Source organism: Arctopsyche grandis, chromosome 7 (assembly GCF_051622035.1).
Source record: "Arctopsyche grandis isolate Sample6627 chromosome 7, ASM5162203v2, whole genome shotgun sequence".
Taxonomy (NCBI): Eukaryota; Metazoa; Arthropoda; class Insecta; order Trichoptera; family Hydropsychidae; genus Arctopsyche; species Arctopsyche grandis.
The window spans coordinates 31,837,911-31,850,035 of NC_135361.1; the positions used below are offsets into that span (position 1 = coordinate 31,837,911).

At 34.6% G+C, this 12,125-nt stretch overlaps 1 protein-coding gene across 1 annotated transcript; it reads right to left on the reverse strand.

Moving 5' to 3' along the window:
* Positions 1–10,277: 10,277 nt before the first annotated feature.
* Positions 10,278–11,256, reverse strand: LOC143914577 (uncharacterized). The gene is made up of 2 exons (XM_077434842.1): positions 10,948–11,256; positions 10,278–10,541 (listed from the first exon to the last, which is right to left on the reverse strand). Exons 1-2 carry the CDS (start codon positions 11,188–11,190, stop codon positions 10,419–10,421), a joined length of 366 nt encoding a protein of 121 aa, XP_077290968.1. The 5' UTR covers positions 11,191–11,256; the 3' UTR covers positions 10,278–10,418.
* Between the last annotated feature and the right edge of the window lie 869 nt (positions 11,257–12,125).

The window sequence follows — 12,125 nt, forward strand, 5'->3', positions numbered from 1 at the left end:
TCCGCTCTTTAATTATAGTACGGCGGGCGTTATCTTACACAGACACACAGACAGATCGACACAGAATAGCGATGATATATATTTTCAGGAAAGCTTGACAGGAAGACCCCAACGCGCTTACCTGGAGAATTAATTACAAACAATACAACATTTTTTATTACACAAATCACTGTATTTCGGGAAACGAGCACGAAATTAACAATTAAATAATTAATTAATTAATTAATCCATTGAGACATTTATGGGTTTAGAGTTGTACATAATTTTTTACAAATTGTACATACATTAATACAGAAGATTTGTGACAGCAGTTAGGATGATTTTTTGCCAATTTTAAGGAACCGTTTCAATAATGAACAGATAAAATCGGCAAACTCTGATAAGAAACGATCGACTTGGACTCATAAATATCCAAGTCTAACCAGCAGTATATTAAAGATTAGCCCGGGATCGAACCCAATAATCTCTTGATGCTAATCATATACACAACACGTATATTGGCAGCACTGTTTGGTAATTGATTTCAATCATCGGCCATGCTGATTGAATAGTTGGCCTCTTAAATAATATATTTAAACTCAAAATTTAAACACAATTGACATCTTATTTTGAGTGTTCTTGCTTATAGTGTCGTCCGTGTATGTTGTATATATTTATCAAATGTATAAAATATCAGGCGCCACTGTCCCCCTAGCTCTCAAAACTACATAAGTAAAAAACATGTCCATCATAGTTCATAGTCTATTCATAGTGACGACGCTAGACGTCAATCATTCGGGCTCCCTCGACGTGGCGCCTGGCGCGTGTCGAAGGTTGGTCACCCCCGCTCGAAAAAAGTTACTCGGCGTCAAAGAGACGTAAGTCGAGACGTCAAACGAGAGCCGCTTCCTTCCGTTCGTTTTGCGCCTTCACTTTCAAACCTTAGGCACTTGACTTAGAAATTAAGCTGCCCAAACTTTTTGAAGTGAAAACTTTTATATGGACGGTAAATTCATATAGGATGTACGTCACTAGACTTAGGGCCGGGCCGCACCGTGCAACTTTGTCGGCCGACTAGTTGTACGACACGAAAAAATGTATGGAAATGTGTGCGACAAACAAGTTGACGGGTGTGTCATGTCCCATCTACCTGCATGTATTGGTCTGGTCGCCCTCAACCAAGTCGCTCGCAAGTCGCACTGTGCGGCCCGGCCCTTAGACGTTGGTTGACAACAGAGAACCATTTTTTATTGGTTGTAAAATATTGGTTTTATTCAGCAGCTTAAACAAACTATGTATTAGACATTCTCTGATTGAATTTCATTGTATAATATATACGCAAGTTCTATGTGCGAAGCAGGGACTATAAACATTTTGCAATGTAATTTCAGTACTCAGTTGTAATAAAAGTCGTCAACTTCATAAATGCAAGAGGTTCGTTTATTTTATCGAGGTAAGTTATCAATATAATTTTTGATGTTAATCCACAAGAATAGTCGAAATATGATTTGTCTAAGTGGAATTTTATTTAATTCTCATATAAAGACAATTTAATATATTATCACTATTAATTCATTTCAGATTCGTGTAAATACTAGTACGAGTTTTTATCTCGCAATTTTACTGATTTAAAATTCAGCACACTTCCAATTAATCCTTTTAAACGAAAATGATTAGTATGGCCAGATCACTATCTCCATTAACATGTTTCAATAGAAAATACTTAATATAAAATAGTATTAACAGTGGGAAAAATCCCAAGTGAAAATACGTACTTTTGACTTTTGATTTGAACTGGACGACTACTTAGAGAGATTTGAAAGCTGAAAAGTACTACAAATGAAAGATAAAATACCCGACTATAGATTCCAATATTCATTTTGAACAGGAAATTGACAGATTTTGAGACATCGACCGAACAACACCAAGATATAGAAAAATCGCGCGATTTAAAAAACACATATCTCCGAATCTTGAGCCAATCAACATTTTTTATTATCAGATTCGTGTTTACCGAGCAAGATCTATAAGAAAAGTCATATCTCGCCTCTGAACTATTTTTCGTGTCGAACAGTGTTATTAGAAGAAATTGGGTACCAATATATGGGGATTTTGACGTACAACAATGTTCTATGATCAGCTGCGGTCAAGTTCTCAAAAAAACAATAGTTATGATGAATTTTAAAATATAGATTGGTTAAATGATTTATATGACATCACTCAGCATAACAACGAATTGAATAAAAAAACTTCAGGGAAAGGGACAAATTGCATTAATGATGTTTAAAAATATTAAAATATTTATGACGAAACTTAATATCTTGACAAAAGATTTGGAAACCAAAAATATGAAATATTTTTTTCCTCAATTACAGAAACATTTCCAAAATACAATTTGACCACCTACTAAACATAAATTTACATCAGACGATTTTCCTAACCTAAATCAAAAGAAAGCTAAAAGATTCTAAATATTAAGTATTATTAAATAAATAAAAAAATATTTTATTTATACATTTTTTTCCCGTAATATTATGCATATTATGCTTTTTTTGGGCCAGTTTTATATTTCACCAAAGATTAACAAAGATTAGTTTTTTTATTCCAATATTTTCTAATATCTAAACTTAAAATGAGTTGAAAATTCTGTTGTTAAAGACAGTATACTGGCGAAATCACACAGCGGTGAATCTGGGACGTGGTTTTTTTTTAGATAGTTTTAAATATATAGAAAAAATGTCGCGTTCATGGGATGCGTACAAGGTATAGTCCTTTCAAAACGTCCTGGGTGTGTTCGGTAAAATTGTATCCTTGTATTTATCTTGACAGTGATCGATAACGGTTTTAAGAAATGTAGGAGAACTTATTGACGTTCCACATACCACATTCCGCGCTGTGTGATTTCGCCCTAAGTATTTTTTTGTCTTAAATCCAAACTAGGAACAAATATTGATGCACAAGACAAGAATTGTTCCATAGCTACGAATTATTGAAACACTGTTAGTTTAATACTAATGACGATCATTTGAAGTGTGGTGGGAACAACTGTGTACAAAAACCTCTCAAAAGCAATGAATTGTTGGCCATGCGACAGCAGTTGGCCACTTGGATTAAAATAATACATTGAATAATAACTAACACTAAGTAAAAGATCCAACCACTTAATATTAATATTTGAATAACATGAGACATGAGATCCTTTAGAGCTGAGCCACGTTGCTTTTAGACGGTTCGAGCAATTAACTCTTTTCGGTACCTACAACTCTGTCGTGTTCAATTAAAGCGATTCAACCGTGAATGTTTCTAATCAAATCCTGGGTAATCTGACACCGCAGTGATTCCCGGGGGAAAGCGCGTGTCCCTTGAAAAAAACAGGGATGTGGTAACGCGATCCCGACGACTTCCTGAACGGAAGAACTCCAGATTTATCGCCAGCCCTGGACCGAAATCGGATTTGAATCGGGGGAGTTCATAGTGGCTGGTTTAAAGTTTCACTTCTCACGGTTTATAAAAATATAGTTTTGATTTATGTATAATATAAATATCTATGTACTTGTTAAATTGTGTTGAGATTTTTTATTTCATACACTTTGCAAACTTTTACGACAGCATTACAAAGAAAGCACAAAAAATACGGTAAAACTTGGTTTCTGGATATAACTTTTTTCGATACATTGGTTATTTTCAGGAAAATATTAAGTGATTTGTTGTTGCATTAGTTTCATAGTTGTTGAGTATTTAGTTTAATTTCGACCGCCATTTATGTTTTTATGTTTTTGTTTCGAAAAGCAACTTAGTTTAATTAGTTATTACGTACATATACATATAATTTTAATTTTGACTGCCATTTATGTTATTTGCGACTATATTTATAAGATTGTAAAAACTTATGGTAATTTAGGTCTGTTTGTTTATGTACATATGTATGTTTATTAAATAATTGTATGTGACTGTTCTTACGTAAATAAATAAATAACGAAGATATAACTTAGGACAGTTGTTCAACTTGATTGCGGTCATTTCGAGATAGTTTGATTGCATACTAGTGGTTTTACCCGGCTTCGCTCGGTATTTGTAATATAAGCCACTTAAACATAGCTAATATAATAGTAAACATTCATTTTTTTTATTAAATTTATTTGAATCGAAAAAAAATAATATTCACGGACAGCCAATCAGAAACCAATGGTTTTTTTTATATACATATATGTATAAGGGAATCGAACTGAAATCAGAATCGGAACTGAAAAAGGAATTAAGAACCGGAACTGAAAAAGCAATCCGGATCCGGAACTGATAAAGGAATCGTTAATATTGTCGTCATAGAAAATAAGATTTTTTCGATAACGTCACGGATTCTACGAACCAAAACTTACATACATACATATATGTATATGTACATACAAAGTCTCTTTCAAAATTGTATACTAGACTAGTGTTGTACCCGCTAAAATACATACATATATCATCGCATGTGTGTTGGCATATTAAGTTATTACATAAAAAAAAATTAAAATAAATGTATCGGTTCTGTGTTTGTGAATTTTTTTCAAACCCTCTTAAATATATTTAATTTCATATTTGTTTAATATAAATAAAAAAAATAATATGACGACGAAATACATCGAAAAAGTTGGGAAAACGAGTCTTGAGATTTTGCAAGTTGGTGGAATGAGCGTTTAAAAAAGACGCAATTTTTACAGATATTTGGCTTTTGCAATCTTTTAATAAAAATCTAGTATTATTGTGTCAAAAGTGATTATTGGAATTGACTATTGAGTCAGATGTTTTTTCTATCGATTGTGATTTTTTTATTGCTTTAAAACACTTATAATTTATCTATTGAATTTTAATAGTCAAAAATATACTTTTTTCCGTAATTTTACGAGCTTATTTCGCTTTCCACGTTAACTTTTCACTTAACCACGCTTATAAGGATTAATGTTTTATCTCAATATTTTTTTATTTTTTTCTAAACGTATTAATTTGCCTAGAGGAAACATTTGTAGCAAACAGTATATATAGGAGTTGTTTTCTTTTTCATTATATTCTTATGTTTTGTTGGCAGTGGTTTAGCTGTGACGTTTATTTATTTTATTTATTTATTTAGTTTTAACTATTTAGCTAATCTAAAAATACATTCTTAATTATTTAACTCTAAAATTTCATGTTCAACTTATATGTACTGACCCTCATAGAGGTATCTCCTCGCACCTCGCAAGAATGCATCCACGGTCTTGGAAGACCTGATGCATTCAGGGAGGGCATTGTACATGAGCACACCCCTGTGAAAAACACCCCCAGCTGTCTTATTTTTTCTTACTCTACTTACAACTAGTTTGTCCTTATTTCTAGTATAAATACTATGTATTACATATCTCTATTCCTTATTGTATAATCCTTAAAACTTATGACCTAACTTATAAACAAAAGACAATGTACTAAGATTTAAACTAATTCTAATACTCATCCGTCCCAATGTATCTAACATACTTCTAATACTTTTTAATCTACCCACATTCAAAATACCTCTCATAGCTTTATTTTGTAATTTTTGCATCTTTCCTAAATCTTGGCCATTAAACATGTTAAGCACAGTGGCACAATAAACCACATGTGGCAACACAATTATATTATAGACTAAAATTTTACTTTTTCTGCTTAATTTTACTACATACGTACATATGTGGAATCGAAACGACTATTATAGTACGGCGAGCGTTATCTCAGATACACAGACAGACAGACACACAGAATAGCGATATTATATATACACATATGATGTATTAAGTCGCAGGCGTCATTCTTTTAAGGGGCACTCGTAGATTCCAAGAGCCGCATGTCTCGTTGGCCGGAGCATGATCGATGATGCAGACTTTGGATTTGTAAATAACGAGCGGTCGCTGGCTTTGTATGGAGAGGTCTTGACTCCAAACAGGTCATTAAGTTAATCCGCGACCGTGGGTCGGTTCGCTCGGGTTGGGGGGAAGAGCCGCTTCCCACGGGGCTCCTGGTAACATATGTAAAGCGCCTGATGGATCGCTCCCTTCCCTCCTTTCCTACCCCCACGAGCGTCGCTCACACTTTATGGTCACAAAATATGCGATTAGCTCAATACGCTAAATAAACCGATACCCCCGGCTCGTTGGGGTGACCCTCGTGTCTGCTGATCGAATAATTCCATATCTCTTGGGTAGCAGTACCATTGGGTAGCAGCATCATGCTGCCCAATCCTCGGCAGCTTTTCGATATTCTTTCATTTATACCATAGCACCTTAAATCAACCAAAATTGTATTATTTCAATGTAGGTATACAAATTTTTATAGCAAACCGCAAGCATATAATGCTTGCAACAATCAACCCAGCAGTACTATCAACTATTTTGCTCTTAAATATTAATTTTTAATAATTAACAAGTTACTACTGCTTTCAATTTTTTTCGTACTATACCTACATCTGTAAATAATCCACGATCATGTTTGTAACGATGGTAGGACACAAAAGATGGTCACCCTTTCGATCTGATTTGATTTTTGAGCTTGAACGATTTAGTCGCGCGCCACCAAACTCTCCCCTGTTTATTTGCGCATTTATCATCAGCATCCACCCCCTTACATTGAACAACCCCCTCACACACGAATGCACAAGTCACCAGTCATCCCCTATTCACACAAACACATATTCACTTTCTAATAATAATTCTAGACTTTCAATTCCTCATCCTTATTAATAATCCATTCAGACTAAGCAAATCAACGTGAGAAAATATGTAGGTACTTATGAAGGAATCGACTGAACTTTGGCAGAAATTAAGTATGCATAGATGCCAAATTAATAAGATGAAAAAAATGAAAATAGCAAAGTTTCAAAAAGATCGGAAGGATGTAGAATATCAAATCCAAATGTTATCAGACGAACGAGTGAAGGCAAACACTTGTAAAAAGGCTTATTACACATAGAAGAATACAAAATTTATAATAGAAAGGGGAGAAGAAGCTAAATGTTTTGAAGGAAAGTGAACGAGCAAGATTTTCTTATGCTCATCATCATAATCACGTCTTAATCCAATTCCATCGAGTACTACTATCTTCCACCACTTCTAGAAGTAGATTTCATCAAAGTGTCTTTTCTTTTCACATACTAAGATAACCTGCCTCCCATGACCTTATCTGAAACCACATTTCCTTTCACAAATTGAGATAATTTGCCTCTCCTTCCTCCTCTGGGTCTAAATAACAATATAAATGGTTCGTTTCTTTTTGGAATTCCTGATATTATGTATAGGTTTGATTCTTTCCTGTTAACATTATCTCACTTTTTATTAAGAACTATTCTAGATTTTAGCTGGATTCCTCTTTTTAAGAACTGATCTGTAAAACAATATTTTTTCCAACCGTTGGTCAATCCTTCCAACAATATAACCTCAAATCCAATCCATCAAACATAACCTCAATGTTATCTCAAATCTGTATCAATAAAATGGTATCCAAAAGAGTATACGTAAACGAGAGCAAGATGAATTGGACTGATCGTATCCAAGAATAGACAAATTTAGAAACACAACGCATACCCACTTGACAATGTCAACTACAATAAAATCCAAAAAATTTCGTAAGGTTATAAAAAAATCCATAGCAAAGATTTCGTCGTGGAGCTCAATCTAGCATGCTTGATTTTCGGAACGTGCCTGGTGATTGTTAAATGGCCGCCGTTCATAAATCGGTTGAAAGTTAACCGGTTTACGTTTCGATTAGCACCCCTAAGCTGTTAAAGCTACAGTTTTCGTATTCGGATGACGAGGGGGTGGGTCCCCCTAGCGTGCCCCGCTAACGACCCTTACACTTTATTTATTATTCATTTATTTTGATTTATTATAACGGTGAGGTGTTGCTTTTTATTGTATGTGTGTGTGTATTTTATTTTCGTCGACCGACGCACAATTATTAACACCGGTCTTTGTTTAGAATCGTATTATATTTTTCAACTACCCCTACACATGCTCGGCTGAAATGCAAATTTAGTGAAAGGTGTGAAAACTCGAGATTTCCCAATAGAATATTTTATATTACGAGGAATTATTTGCAGTCCTTTGAGTTTCGATAATTTATTGTATGATGTTATTCTATACTACATATACATATAGTTTTAATTTTGTATATGTATATTAGTGTTAAGTCCTATGTTCCTAACTTACCCCTTCTTTTTCTTCTTCTTAATGCCCTGTCCGCATCCGGACGTTGGCGACCACCTCGTCGATTATTTGAAGATATCCGCATCGGTCTTCAGCGGCTCGGAACAGCTCTTCGGCGCTCATATCGGTCCACATGTGCATGTATCTATTTTTTACCTTCTATTTTCTCCATGGTTATCAAACGGAGAAATACGTATTTTGGACCCTATATCATGTGTCCGAGGTATTCCATCTTTCTCCGCTCGATAACACTATAGGGTAGGTGATAGGTTTCAACCGATTTCCGGCCTATGGAAACACTGTTTATGTTTGTAAGAGGATCGTTTATTTATGTTCAGTTGTTACAATGGTAATTGTATGTACGAAGAAGTTGAGCTTCGGAGAAGTGAGCTGGCTGAACTCGTCTGGAGCTGGTGCTTCGGTTCATATACATTGTGGCTCGATGCGTGCCGTGTGCAGATGTCTTTGTCTTCAGGTCAAGTGTCGTAGTTGCATGATGACATCACGTCTGGATTTCGTTCGTTTTACGATCGAGCGATGAACTCTTTCTTCTGGAATTGTCAAAGGGGATGTTGCCCTCGAGTTCTGCATGTTTGTACAGGAGCGATGATGATGCCATCGTAAGACTTGTGTATTGTTGTGAAATATATAAGATCACTGGTTTTGATTCGGAATAGCACAAGTTATGCTATATTCCTACAATACATACAAGTTCCCTGCCTCTCCCTATCATGCCGAGGACAGCTTCATTTGATATTTTTTTGGTCCACGGAATCTTCAGCATACGCCTGTAGACCCACATCTCAAAAGCTTTGATGCGGCTGATCATCCTGGTCTTCAGAGTCCACGTTTCACATCCATGTAGTAACACTGTCCAGACGTAGCTTTTCGCGAATCTCAAACGCGTACGAAGATTGAGATGCTTGTTTGTATGCGCCGCCTTCATTTTGATAAATGCTGTTCTAGCCATCTCGATGCGATTCTTAGATCTTCATCTGGGACCATCTCTTCATTCAGCCAGGTACCCAGGTATTTGAATCTTTTCACTCTTTCTAACACCTCTCCATCCAACGTTAGATCACCGGTGTCTGTTTGCATTCTATTACCTCTTCAGATATGTTAAATAGCAGACAATACAATATATGTATGTAAATAGGTATAAAAAATATACAATGAAAGTTCTCCGAGCCAAAGCTCGAATGCCTGAATCAAAATGTAAGAAAACGAGTACATAGTACATACATATTCCGACTTTCCTTTTCCTTTTCTTTTCTATTCTTTAATTTTTCAATTGTACTGATCCATGTGATCCAATAGAAGGTTAACTTATACATATATTTGTATAGCTTTAGTTATTTGTCTCTGTATACATTTTTTATTGATTATAAGCAATAGATTAAAAATCCGAAATGACATTCATATGTACTTGTATACTGAAAAATTCGTTACCATTATAGTTTGTTAAAGTTTTCTTTCGTTGAGAATACTATCAAATAAATGAGAATAAATAAATAATAGATGATGTATCAATATTCTTGAAGATTTGGAAACTTCAGGTGTCCAAATTTCTACTCGGACATGATCTAAAATATATTTATTACTCAAATCGAAGTTTCTAAAATACTAAATAATCATTAAAAATGTCAAATGTCCAATCTTATTACATTCAACGAAAACACTCACCTCAGAGGTCACTCGCTTAGACTCCAAAAAGAAAAATCTAATAAATTGATCAGAGATTCCTTCTTCAGAGTGGTTTCAGTTTAGAATTCTTCCCAATGATATTGTAATTTCTGACAACCTTAAAATTTTTAAGAATAAGCTTGATGTATTTCTTAAACTTAAAGGATTTCTGTAATTCTTCTTTCCCAATACCTTATTTCTGTTTCTTGTTTACTTTTTTTTCTCTTATTTTTTATTTTTATTTTAATATTGTCATTTTGAATGTATTTTACTTTTTTCTCATATAATTTACAAACATGTATAAATCAAACCCCTTGGGTCTATCGGCTTTGCCGCCTCTCCCAAGTATGTTAAATAAATAAATACATTACAAACACATTATATTATAGATAATGAAACACAACTACACCAAAAAATAATTTTATCTTATTAAATATTTATTATTCTAAAAAAATATGCATATTTACAATTAAGAATTTGAACATGACATGTGATAAATTTATAAGCGATGAAATAGCTCCACGGTTGAGGCTTGATTTTGAAGTATCAGATCGTACGAGTCGTCTATTTAGTCCACGACACTTTAGGAATGTCAAAGTGCTCCGTCAAGCTGTCCAAATGTTGATTGAACTTTTCTACCCGCTGCTTATGCGTCATGGCCGCTTTCTGTGCGATGCGCTCCTTTTGCTGAAATAACATCAAAACGTTCAAATTAGATGATGAGTATTGATTACGTACATATAATCCAAGAACAATTGGGTCATCGGAGAAAAGTACTGTTGAAAAAGTACAAATGGTACTGTTGAATTAGTAAGGTTATTTACATATTAATAGGATAAAAGAAGCAACTATGTAATTCACAAGGCAAATATGCACACACTCTACATAGTGTTTGAATTGGATTTGAGGTTATCAAAGGAACTAATTAATGATAATCTGCTAGTATACAAAAGATACAAAATTGAAATTAATTACAAGTCACAATTTGAAATTAAAAAAGGACATGCCCCGTTTGGCCATTGTAGTCGAAGACTTTAAGAACACAGTTAGATATGAAGAAAAAGTAAAAGAAGTATTGGTATTGGGTATTAACCATTTTCTCTTGCATTTTTTGGAATGCGATTTCGGCAGGGGTGCGGCGAAGGGCAGAAGTTGTGGATGATGCTGCTGCAGCTTGCTGCTGCTGTTGTTGTTGTTGTTGCTGTTGCTGCTGCTGTTGTTGTTGCTGTGGCTTCTTCTTTTTCTTCTTCTTACTGATGCTGGAGTCAGTTTTGAGGGTTAAGCGGCCTCGAGCCACGCATCCATACTCGTCATCAGCCTCGTTGGTCGCTCCCATTTTTTTTACTAATGGTTATAAACGTCAAATGGCGTTTGACAACTGAGTCAACGCTTCCAGTGCTGCCACACCAAGTATTAATCAGAGATACCACACGTGAAATTGTTAAACATAATAAATAAAATAGGCTTGTAATAAGGGAAATCTTGCTAGTGAATGTACAGTTATTGACCTGCACATTCCTGATTAAAGACTGTGTAGTGCTACTTATAAATCGGAAGTCGCAAAATTACAGGAATTTTGTATGAATGACACAATGAAACTACAATCATAATTTTTTTCGTTTGATTTTGATGAGCCCTCTCGCTGTTGGCTGAGTCATAACACAAAGCTTAGGCGGTGCGCACCTCTGCGTTTATCTTTTTGTGCACAAAGTTTTGTCACTGAGAAACTAATGTCAAAAACAACCACAATATTCAAATACGATTCGGTGATTTCGCACACGTCACTAAAATCTCAATCACGAAACATCTGGCACCCGAAAATTCCATTTATCGAAAACTATTATACTAACACGAACTTGAGTGCCAGATATTCCGTCTTCGCGATTTTCGTGGCCACGGTTGTCATGTACGCAATCGCAATGTGCAAAATAATCCATTTACCTATAAATATATCCTCCAGGCAGCAGAAACTTATCCTAGTAAAAAATTCACTCATAAAGTTATCATGACTACAAAGTGCAAGCAATTACACACTAAACATCCTTGATAAAAACTCTTAAAAAAACTAATAAAAACCTTGTAAAAAACTGGTGTTTGCATTTCCGGATTTACCCATGTACAAAATAGGCCCCAAGATTTAGGGGGGCCTAAATCTTACCTAAATAATATCGAGATGTATTGAATTAATAATCAAATTTATTTAATCAATATATCTGAATCTACTAGTTCTTGAAAAGTTTTGCTTTTATTAGTAGTGATTTTCAAAAAAAA